General features: G+C 41.0%; 1 protein-coding gene across 17 annotated transcripts in view; it reads right to left on the reverse strand.

Moving 5' to 3' along the window:
* The window catches only part of DAB1 (DAB adaptor protein 1), a 342053-nt gene that overhangs the window by 74483 nt on the left and 255213 nt on the right, over positions 1-12357 (reverse strand). For all 17 annotated transcript variants that reach the window (XM_015870669.2, XM_015870670.2, XM_015870667.2 and 14 more), the window contains one exon: positions 9097-9296. In XM_015870669.2, coding sequence (XP_015726155.1) covers positions 9097-9163 — 67 coding nt within the window. In that variant the 5' untranslated portion in view covers positions 9164-9296. The remainder of the gene's footprint in view (positions 1-9096; positions 9297-12357) is intronic.

The following is a 12357-nucleotide window of genomic DNA, read 5'->3' on the forward strand; positions in this document are numbered from 1 at the left end:
CACAAAGTATTTCATATAAACACACCATTATTTCACTTAGTATAATTCCAGTATCCAATTGCTGTATGGACCCTTAGCCCCAAGTAATTGGTTCTACCATAAGATTAAAAAAACTCCTTTTTGATCCTCACAATCTTTGCAGTATGCTGGCAGTTTATGCATTGAATACGATATTAGGAATTACTGAATTAAGGAATTACAGTGGGGAGCTAACTAGCTGCTCAAATATAGGACATATATGTTTGCCTTTTCTTTATTTGCTGAAATGACCATGTCCCTGAAAGTCGTTATGGGATAATTTGATTTGAATGACTGATGAAATAAAGCTAACATCCTCAATGCTTCTGAACACAGTGAAGGTTTGCTGCTTTCAGAAGATTCCTACCTTACCCCATTTCCCTGTTGCTCCCTTAATACCCCTACATTAAAAACAATAAGTGAATATAGCATTAAAGAGGGCCGTTGGGTTCTTAGATCTCTCTTATATATTTTTGAACACCAAAATTCCATTTGTTTCATTCAAGTGAGCAGTTCAGCAGCAGTGGGACCACTTAACACTTGTCCAGCAAGGAAGGACTTGCTGGAACTGGATTATGCACTGGAAAACGTTGTCCAAGTAGGTTGTGGATGCCCCATCCCTGGAGGCAATCAAGGCCAGGCTGGATGTGGGCAGCCTGGTCTGGTAGTTGGCAACCCTGCACATAGCAGGGGGTTGAAACGAGATGATCATTGTGGTCCTTTCCAACCCAGGCCATTCTGTGATTCCACATTTCGCTGATCACTGTGGTCCTTTCCAACCCAATCCACTCTGTGGTTCCAAGTAAGAGAGAAAGGAGATCAACCTGCATTATCCAGGGCTTTGTTAAGGTATGTACATAGAGATAAGGTACAAGGCACAGAACATTTAAACACTTTAAGCAGAACTTGGTAACTCCTAATAAAACCACTCAGTGTCACTAAAACTGGTTCCTCCCTCTCTAACCCTTCGACAACGTTCATCATCTACATCTTCACAGCTGCTGTGACCTCAATATCTGTTCTCTTCATCACTTGTGCCTGGTCGGCTCTGATTTCTTCATAAAGTGCTGCCAAAGCAATCTCTCCTGAATACTGCTCTGACGATGCTGCTTTGAAGCCCCCTGATGATTTCCAGTCATTCAGCCCATTTAAATTTATTGTTCCCTTCTTCCAGCTAAGAGTGACTAAAAAAGCAGATTCACTTAAAATATTCAGATTTTTCCTATTCTCTAAAAGCAGAACGGAGCTGCAAAAGTAAATGAAGAAAGAAAGGCCAAAGAAAATAGCGTGCTATGGGACTTCTCCTCAGCATCATGCCTAAGGATAAAGTTCTTCTCCCATTCCTAGGCACGAGACGTACTCTTAGCTGAAAATAATACCTGCCTATGGAAGCTTTCCTGCTAGCAGACTTGCTCCTTTTGTTTAGAAATCAACCAACCAAGCATAATTCTTGAATTAGGAATCCCAAGGCCTTATTTCTCACCTGAAACAAAATGCCTCCCTTTTTACACCTAGCAGCATCCTATACTGAAGCACTGCCAGCTGAATTATTGTGACCATTTTCTATTGTGGCTGTATTTTTCTTACTCCAGAAAAATTTCTGTGCTCCTTTTAACATCCTTGTGATGTGACCTTTAGCAAAATCTATCAGGCTGCCTTCTTAGCAACCTGTTGTTAGGCTTTTTATTTTAGTTTTTAATAAGGAATATATAAGAAAAGAACATTGCTAAGATTTAAAGCTCTTATCAAGGCCGACGTGTTCAGATTGGGGTTGGAGTATCATGAAAAAGCTCAGAGCTATATCTTGACAGAGGAGCAGAGAAGGCAGCAAATGGAGCGCATCTCCTGACCACTGTCCTTCCATTCACTGAATGGGGCAAAGGTCTCCAGGAAATAGCACTATGAGATCAGCTCATTAAAAATTGTATGAAAATGTATATCCTGAAGGGATGTTAAATTAGGGAGCTTTGAGCCTGTCCTTCCTTAGAATTTCAGTGCTTAACCTCATAGCCCCAGCATTTCTTCATGCAATTAAATACAGAGCTATAGGTATAGCACACCGCTTTAGTTACAGTCTAGCAAAGAGAAAGAAAATAGGAGAGACAGACAAAGAACTCTGTAGGTAGCCTTCGTTTTGATCTTCCAGCATCTCTTTAGAATTGCCATCTCTTTTACATGCTCACTACAGCAGAGGCTGCGTTCTTCCACATCCAGTTGCACTGAGAAGTGCTGATAACACACTATATTTAAAGAGATATTCTAGAGTCTGTGTGCTTAAAAAAATGGCAATTCATAAACATCCTTACACCAGCAACCACAGCAAACATTAAACACATATACATAAACAACATTAAACTTCAGCCAAGCCCACACGTAGAGTATATCCAGTTTCCCCAATGCATTTAACTCACTTTATGAGATTTCAGACGTTTGAGCTCCATGTACAATTCATACAGGCTACCAAGTATAAAGAAAAGGATTAATTGAGTCAACTTCTCTGATGTATTTGCCTTCTACCTAATTAGAATTGTAGGATCATAGAACAGCCTGGGTTGAAAAGGAGCACAATGCTCATCTCGTTTCAAACCCCTGTTATGTGCAGGGCCGCCAACCACCAGACCAGGACAAGATGAACCCCATTCCCAAACAGATTCACTTCCCTCCAATAGGAGATCCTAGAAACATGACCGTGTTAACATCTTTGGTTCTACACACACAGACCTCTGTGTTGATGGAGCAACAGCCTGTTTTCTTCCATAATACATGCATCACAAGCAAATGCAAAGCCCAGTGATACCACACGCTGCTCACATCTCCACTTGATAAACATGGAGCAAGGAAACGCTGCTTCACAACACAGCAGACAAATGGTAATTTGCCCAACATGTCCTATTTTCAATGCTATTTTGCAGCAATGAGCAATGCTGTCTCCACGAAATGGAAGTAAAAGCTACTCTGTTCTTGTCAGAATAATAAAGGGCACCACAATGGCAATACTGCCCTTCTGCACTGCACAACAGCATAAATAAAAGGAATTGGAAAAAGCCAACAGTACTGTAGTAAGGTGTGTAAGCTCACCTACTTGCAAATAAGCTATCAGCTCTATTGATTGGTGCTCCAGCCTGGGCAATAAGAACAGGATAAATACTTTGTCTATATCACAAGTTAGAGAAAACTCCACTAATCTTCATCTGCACCACCAGAAAGAGAAAACAGTGCCAAGGCACAGCTCAAAGATGGCCAAAGAAGAGAAATGTGGCTCCAAAGGAGTGGCACGCACAGGTTGTATAGACAGCAACAGGGAATGAGCTACAGAACTGAAACATGTCTGTCTCCAAATCTCAGGTTAGTTTAAAGCTAAGATATTGGCTTTGGCCTCGCTATTGCCTCTTGTAGAAGGAAAGATGCCAATGAGCCAGCATATACCTCTAACCTGGATTTTACAGAGCAACGCTGTGACTTGTTGCATTATAACTTATGGAGCTTTCCATACCATCACTGGAAAAGGCAGAGTCCTTTAAATAAGCAGCAATGTTCAAATACATGTAGCATAACACGCTGACAGAAACGTTATTTATTAGTAAGTATTAAGCAAGCAAATGCTTTTGCACACGGAATGCTATAAAAGCATTATCATCAACATACTTATCCCTGTAGAGTACTTCCATGTGAGCTGTATTAACAAACCTCTACTAATCCAAACCTCTAGAGGCATTGTATGTAGCTACTAATCTGAGTGAATTAAGTCATTCCTCCTCAGCCGCACTCATTACACGATAGAATTTCCTTCCCTGAACAGTTCATTCACTAAGGTGCCATCACAAACTTCTCCTAGAGTCTTTTCAGCGACTGCAGATGGAGAAATAAGTCTCTCTGAAAACCAACTTCTTTACCCATTTGGAAATGCCATCCCCTGCCCTTCACTCCCACCTTATTTTAAGTGAAGGTCAGACATAATGCAGTACATACATCTGAGCTGCGTGTAGCATCGCAGTGCAGTAATGCACAGCACCAGCAGAGCTGGATCCATGGGTGATCCCATCACCAGCTGATTTCCTGCTCTACAGACAGCCTTGGAGCGCTGTAACACCCACCTACGTTTAATGACTGCGTTGCGTTAAGCTCCTAATTGCTGGTTTCAATTGAAATGCTTTGATGACTGTTAAAATATTGAAAGAAATGGTAAAGTAACAGGAGCTCTCAGGAAATGTTATTCTTGCGCTCAACAGATTATTGATTCCTCTATGAAGGAACAGCAGAGTCGGAGATCTCCAACCTTAATTTAGGCAGACCTGTCTCTCAATTAAAAACAACAGTAAACACTGTAATTGCAGCAAGAGACAACATCCATCTCCCTCTAAGAACATTTCAATTAACACAACCACGGATCCCCCTTTGGTTGAACATGGTATTTAAAACAGAATTCACGAGCTCTCTAATTTATGATAGGTTATTGGATAACTCGTGTTAATTACAACTACACAATGTCAAAATTAATGATTTTCCCACCCTCTTTCAACTTGAGAATGAATTCATAACTTATAACAAGACTCAAAAGATGTGCAATTAATATTGTCAGCAACCACTTCACAAAAGAGATTTGTTAAAGGCAGGCATGTGGACTCAATTAGTGTATCAATTAATGTTGCAGTTACTTGATCTATAAATTATTGAAGAACTCATACAACTACTGCGAGGAAACAAAGCAAATCCACTCCCTGTCGATGAAACGAGCTCCTGGCTGTGCTCCTCTCTCTTTACTCTTTATATCAAATCTGAGTTTTGCTGGATTACATGAATCTTTGCTATGTAATCGGAAAAATAAATGAACCCTAAACAGTCCAACAGCTGGGAAAGCCTCATTGCAGTGATGACACTTTCACTGCTGTTAGTTGGTTGCAGTGCAGGGAAAGAAAAATAAGAAAACGAAATAAATCTGACTGTCCTTGTTCATAACGCTTATTGCTGTAAAGCAAAGTGTCAGTCTTGAAACAAACCTGCAAAGACTGCACTGAGATTTCTAGGTACGGCAATAATTGAACTTTCATGTCAACCAGAAACTTCAAATTTCCTAGTGATCAGGCTAAAGACAAGACTCAAAAGAGGTCTAAGAAACCCCAAGGAAGACTTGGGCTGCAATAGACACCTATGATCAAAACTGATAAAGACAGAACATAACCTTGTTTAAGGGCTCCTCATCCCCAGAGGCTCCTAAACTAAGTAGGAATGTCCTGTTTGATCTTAGTATGAATACAGTTTTGCTTCTGGGGATGTAAAAGGTTTCCTTCAGATGGCTAGATAGACTCCAGTCTCTCATTAGAGTTTCAAAGACCTGTGAAATGGATGTGATTAGCCAGCAGCCTGATCTGACACATGGAGTGGTCCTGGAGCCTCTGCACTCCCTTTAATTAGTAGTCACACACTACAGCAGGATGCTTATGCTCTTTGCAACCCTGATTTCAGTAAGATCAGTCTCACATCTTCCAGCCCCAAGAGAGCACTGCAGGGAACATCCCCTACTCCTGGCACAGCAAGCAGGGTCATTCCTTACCTGGCATTGGGAAGTGCATTGAGCAAAGCCCACTCACTCCTTCCCTCCTCAGGCACAGCTGCGGAACCTGTATATTCATTCAGTTAAATGTGATGGCTGTAAGGAGCTCCAGCAGAGCTGCACTGCATCCCAGCCCCTCCAGCCTGCATGTCTTACTGGCTGGTGAAGGCAATCCCCAGCTTGGCAGCACGCCTCTTTGGAATCTGTTGCCAGATGCCACGTGCTTCCAGTGCACTGCAGTGGAAACCTATTAAATAAGGGAATTTCGCCCACAGGGATCCTTAGCATCAAAGATTGCTATGGCAGTTGTCAAGAGGCCTGACTTATTCGCTTCCGTTTTCAGAAGACCCTGCCATTTTCAGTACAGCCTCAAGTCTTGCTACAGACTCCATACAGAGACTACAGTAAGAGCTGATTTTGCAGACAAAGAAATAAACACATTCTTAAGCTTCCAATAGAGCAATTATTGAATCTGAGTGCAACAGGGAGAAACCAAATCCCTAGAAAAGTTTCCTGGCTTCCTACAAGCAGACATAGACCAGGTTCATATTTGGCAGCCTAGCATGCTCCCTTACAAACCTTCCACTTCAGCTTTCCTGTCTAATTGTCTATGAGCAGGTCATGCAGTGTAGTCGTCAGTGTGGATCCGTCATCAATGCATCACGTTTCCCCCCGAAGAAGCTTCTAAATCAATTTTAATTCCAATAGGCTTAAGGCAATTTGTTTTCAATTTGATTCATTAATCTGTACAAGTTTATAAAGTGACCTTTACCCCCTCATGTACTGCAATATAAACGTGGTTTATGTATCTAAATGCTCTGGCTAATAAGGAGTTCTTTTTTTTCCCTCCCAACAGGAATGCTACAAACACGTGATGTTTATTCACCACTCAATGAACAAGATCACATAAACAAAAAGCAAACTAACATGAATGTTCTCTGTCACTCTTCTTAAAGAATCCATAATTTCTGGCAAAAAAAATCACACACCAAATGAAATCACCATGAAAGTCCAGGACTGAAGCTTTCTAAATCTCCTGAGGATTTTGCATGATTTCATTTCACAGATCAGCATGAAACCTCTTCAGGATGCCTTTTAGAATTCATCCATGCTCTTAAAGACCACAGTTACAACATAGCTACCAGCAGATATCAGGCGAGAGTGGCATGAAGATTAGTGCTGGAGGTTGTGGTTGGCAGGAATATAATCTCTTCTAATAACATCGAGTGCACTGTAAGCTCATAAGATGGAGTGAAGTGTAGGAAGGAGGGTTGTGCAGGTCACAGCAAAACATGGGTCCCCAACTGCTCAACACCTTGACAATACACAGAGCAAAAAGCAACACCTTCCAGTCAGTTAAATTCCTGCTGAGTGCTGAGAATACAAGCAACTATCTTTGCCAGAGCCCATCAAATACTGGAGCATATATTCATCAATCAGGTTAATATAAGGCAAATTAAGGACTTGGCTCTTAATGATGTATTTTTCAGATTACCCATGATGATAATACTATGGTTGAGAGAGTTTGATGTTATCATTTTAGTACTGAACTTCTCTATAGAACATCAGAGTTCTACAGATTTTACTTAAATAGCAGCTTCCGAGAGGATTTCACACATAAGTTTTTGTCCTAACTCTAAGAATACTCTTAATAATAGAGAAGAAAACTGCCTTACAAACCAGCTCTGATGATAACAGAAAGACCAAAGACTTACAGGAAGGACTTCCAGACCAATGGCTGTAAAAAACATTATGACAAATAATAAATATTTTAAATAGTCTCTTGTAAGAAAACTGCTCTGCGCATGACTCCAGAAAGAGATCTTTGTTCCAAAAGTAAGATCCCATGAAATCCATATCTGTGCAGGAGCATTAATGCCATGAGCCTCATCTTCAGCATGGGATACACCTGTATGAGTTATTCCACAAGGAAGCTCTTATGAAACTGACTGCTCTGTCTCAGTGCAGTGCTGTGACTGCAGCTGGCAGGAGAACCTTGGGATGGGTAAAAATGAAGGTTAAGAAGATCCTTCTTACCAAGTGTTGAACAGAAGTGTCTGTACGGCTCTTGCAGAACCACAAAACCTGATCCACTGAAAATATATCAGAGCTGAAATTTCTGTTTATAAATCAGAGCCTAATTTCTTGGGAATACTCAGCTCTGTTGTATAATCAAACTCACTGATGAGAGATGGGAGAAACCTCACACCAGTGCTTCCTACCCACTGCTGCTTGCACTAATGAATGTGGGAAGGAAGCCTCACGTTTGCCACACGTCCATCATTCACACTTTACAGAGAGCTCATTTCTTGAAACATACACAAATACACACAATCCAGCAACAAGCAAATGAGCATATCGAGTTTCTTTTGACTTCTCGCTGCATGAGATTGGAACAGCAAACACCGTCAGAGCTGTACACCTCATCTGTCTGAAACACTCAATGTACAACGAGGCTTCCAGAGGGCTGGATGTGAGCAGACGTGCTCACAGCACTGAGTGCAATCACTTCTGGAGATGCACTGCTGCACACTGTCCCTTCTAGCTCCTCAGACACTTCTGCATGGAGCTCTGATTGCTGCCATAGAATGTATTTTGTGCTTTTCCTCAGCAGTGAAGGTAATTCTCACATTTTCCATGTGGGGGCTAGAATCAGATTTTGCGCAGAGCATTCTGTTGCTGTGATCTATGAACATGATTTAGAAGACAGATATTGAGTATTTTATTAACAAACACTGAGTTCCTCTAACAGCTGTTTGCTCTTCTCAAAACTCTCACCCTCCAGCAGAAGGAATAACATAGGAGATACAGATCAAAAAGATGTTGTCTGCATCGTAAAAAACTGATATTTTCAGATTTATCAGCTTTACTTTCTCTGCCTGCCTTGATGAGCTTCTCCCTCAGATCACATTCCCATCTACATCAAAATCTCCCTATTTATGTCTTCCTAAACTACAACTTCTTTTTTATCTCAAATGAACCACTTCTTCCATGTTAAGTTGAGGCCATGAGCAATAAGGACTCTAAAACATCCACTGAAATACAGGTTTACACTGTGCCATTGCTGTGGCTTTTACAATAGTATGAAAACTGTTAGGTATTCAGCTGGTTTTTGCTGTTTTACTACTTTTCAGCTTTAGTAATGTGCATTACATTCAGCTTCAATCTCAACATCATTGTCTTTGTAGGTGAAAGATACAAAACAGTTACAACAAACAACATAAATTGCCACTGGATATCAAGGTCTTGGCTTCCGAATTCAATGGTATTTAAAAAAAGAAGAGCAATAAAAACACCAATGTATATACAGTTGTATAATGTACAAACGTAAGAGAGATAAGAATAAAAATCTCCACCAAAGTCTTGCAGATCTCCTATTCAGGAAGCATCAGCTGATACAAACACACATCTCATGCTTATCATTCCAAATAACTTTTACTTTCGCTATGTGCACAGACAACAGAAGAATCAGAGATGGTTGAAATAACGTAGGAGATACGAAAGGATAAAGAGAAACCAGACACTACCTTTCTTTTTGGAGTCTTTCCTTGTGCTGGTTTTAACAGCCACTTGAAGTTCTGTCTCAGTTGACATCCTATATCCTTAGTCCTCTTCACACAGATCCAGTATCTCGGTCAGGCTCATTTAGAATATGTCTCCAAGAGAATAATTGAGCCTTTCAGATACTATAACCCAAACAGTTCATCTCATTCAGTCCCTTCGAGTGCTGTTAAAGAAGGAAACAAAAAGTAACAGTCATTTTCTGAGTTTAAAATATTACATGGTTAGTGGGCATGGTGGCAATGGGTTGATAGTTGGACACGATGACCTTAGTGGTCTTTTCCATCCTCACAAAGCCTATGAAATTCTCTATCTACAGACAGAGAATGCCTCATTCCACAGCCTGCATTTGCAAATGCTTAAAACATGAGCTTTTAAACCTGTTGGAGATGTCTTCAAGGGTGAGATATAACACCTGAGGTGTGCAAAAACCTGTCATTCCAAGCCAATAATGGAGGTCAAGGATTACATCCTGGGAAGTAGGTGGCAATGTCACCAACAGCAACAAATTCAGCATCTCAATTTTTAAATGCCACAATTACAAAGTAAAAACATCTTGCCAGATATTAAACTTTACTTCCATTCAATTACTTGAACATCTCTCATACTGAACATGTGATACATCTTGCTTATGGTGAGTGTTTGAGGTATAAAAGAATCTGCCTTTCACCCACCTGGCACTTATTCTCGCAAATACCTATGTGCAAATACACATCTTTGAAAATACAGTTAATTCAACCTTCCAGTTTACACGAGATTTAAATGCAACAGGACTACCTGCAAGGGGTGAAATGTTAGTATATGGGAAAAGCTACATTTATTGTTTGTGAGATGCAGAAACGCTCTGCCTAAAGAAGCCACAGCAGTGACTGCAGACGTGTGCTGGAGAAGCACGAGGGAAGCAGGCTGCAAGAGCTGGGGAAGCTTGGGCTGCATCAGGAAGCAATAAGCAAGGATTAAACAACCCAATGAAGACTAAAGCATGGCTCCAGCTCTTCCTGCTCAGAAGAATGAGCCGCCTGCTCAGGGCAGATCACACTGTCCCAAAGCCATTTCTCACAATGCTCCCTCAATGAACAATTCATCTTGTCCTTCTTTTGGAGAAAACGTTCTCCATTATTAGTGCAATTACAGCGAAGTCCATCTGCGCTGTCTGAACAGGTGCCCAGTTATTAAAATAAGCATTTGATAAAGAAATTAACCCAGCATATCGGCTGGTTAGCTGGCCAGAGATAAACGGCAGTTAAATACGTTTTCTAATGGCACTTCTCAGTAATTTAAGGAAGTAACACACTTAAAAATTGAAATAACTTGGACAGTTTAAATCACTTCCCACTGCAAGGGCCATGAAGCCACTCACTCTTTCAAATCCAGTCTCTTTTCACATTTTAAAATGCTTCAGTAACATTACATTGCCACGGACTATGTGAAGTGACTTAATATTGCTGAAGTGTGTCGGGGGTTTTCTTTAATAAGCCCTTCAAATCTGTACGCCTGTTATGGAATATTCAGAGATAGCTTTTCCAAATGTGCTGAACTGATTTTGAATTGAGGAGTCTAAGGAAGTACAGAAGAGCAAAAAAAGAGGAAGAAAAAAACCCAATCAAATTACAAATCTAAGCTGAAGCGCTTGCTATACACACCTTCTGAGGGTACTTTAATAAAATACAAACGTTTATTGTTGGCGTTGTTAGTTATGAAAATGGCAGAAAAGGAAATGCAAGTGACGGTTGACCGAGGAGAAATGGAGGAAGGCAATGAGTCCCCCAGGCAGGGGGGTTGTGGGACCCCTCCGCAGGAGCCAACTCTGCACCAACGCTTGCAATCCCCCAGCAAACAGGGAGAGAACAGATGTCCCCTGCTGCCCGCATCCCCGTCCCCTCCCCCCTGCACAGCCCCATTTCATATTCAGCTTTACAGCACAGTGGGGATGCATCAGCCTTTCCAGCTCAGTGGCACTTACTTAAAGCATCTCTCAAGTCACAGCTGGATTGACAGTTGATTTTTCTAGAGTTTGGATTTTTGTTTTCCTAAAGGTTAGATGGCACGAAGCACAATGAGGAACCACCCGACAAAAGGAAAACATTTCTAATAGCTCCCTTTAAAATAAGATCCGAAGAAAAAAGTGAATTTAAAAGAAATACAAACTACACACAGGATCAAGAGTTAAGCAAGTTTCAGTGTCCTAAAAGCTGCGTTTGGGTACAAAGCACCAAGAATTTCATCTCCTCTTGTCGGCTTCTATCAACAGAATAGCTGGAGCAGTAACATCTGAATGGCACTGAATATTTTAAGACAGCAACGTATGAGTGCTATCTCATTTGAAGCTCTCCAGAAAAGCTGTATCCCCTCAAGGCTCTCCCAACTGAGTAATATTTTAAAAAATAAATGCATGTCTATTTTTGGACAGGTTCACATATTGATTTACTTTAAAACCTAATCAGGTCATACTCTCCCGGGCTCAGAGATCCTTGAATAAAGCAATAGACATCTTTGTAACAGGAACACATAAACATCTGTCAGATCAAGCTACAGTTCAAACTGAATTTGCTACAGCGACAATTCCTCCCGAACTATAGGCCTTTATGTAAGCTACGTTAGTAAACTTCCATACCCTGTCCATATTTCAGTTGTTTATTACCCAGATGAGAACGGCAGTCAATCTGCTCCTCACCGCAACAGCTTTTATTGTCTCCTCCAATCTAGGTCACTGCTGTTAAATACTACAGCCTCCCAACTGTGGCGAGTACCGCAGCATGTGTTCTAGCAATGAGATGCCACGAGCTTCGAGCAGCTCTGCCACATTTCCCTGTTCTGAAGGCAAAATTCTGTCAGCTGCATTTTTAATAACAATAACAATAATGTTTAAAAGCCCTAATCTTAAATATAGCCACTCTTAATGATCTTGTGCGCCTCGCTCCTGTTCCACCTATTACAATGCTATGTGCATGCCTCAGCTTTTCCTAAAGAGGATTCCGAGCTCTTCGTTTGAACAAAATACTGACATTTTCTATTCCCTTATTAAGTGGATACAGCAGGAACACAATCGGTGCTTTTTGGAATTAACTGGCTTTTAATTCCAAGTCTTAAGCCTGCATTCTGTATTACTCCTACGCCGGCGTAAGACCTAAAGCCTTGGATGAAGAAATACTTCTGTAGATTCCCTCTGCAGCCAGGATTATCACAGGTTGCACCTCCCATTCCTCAGCTGTGTGTTTATAAAACCA

This window comes from Coturnix japonica, chromosome 8 (assembly GCF_001577835.2).
Source record: "Coturnix japonica isolate 7356 chromosome 8, Coturnix japonica 2.1, whole genome shotgun sequence".
Lineage (NCBI taxonomy): Eukaryota > Metazoa > Chordata > Aves > Galliformes > Phasianidae > Coturnix > Coturnix japonica.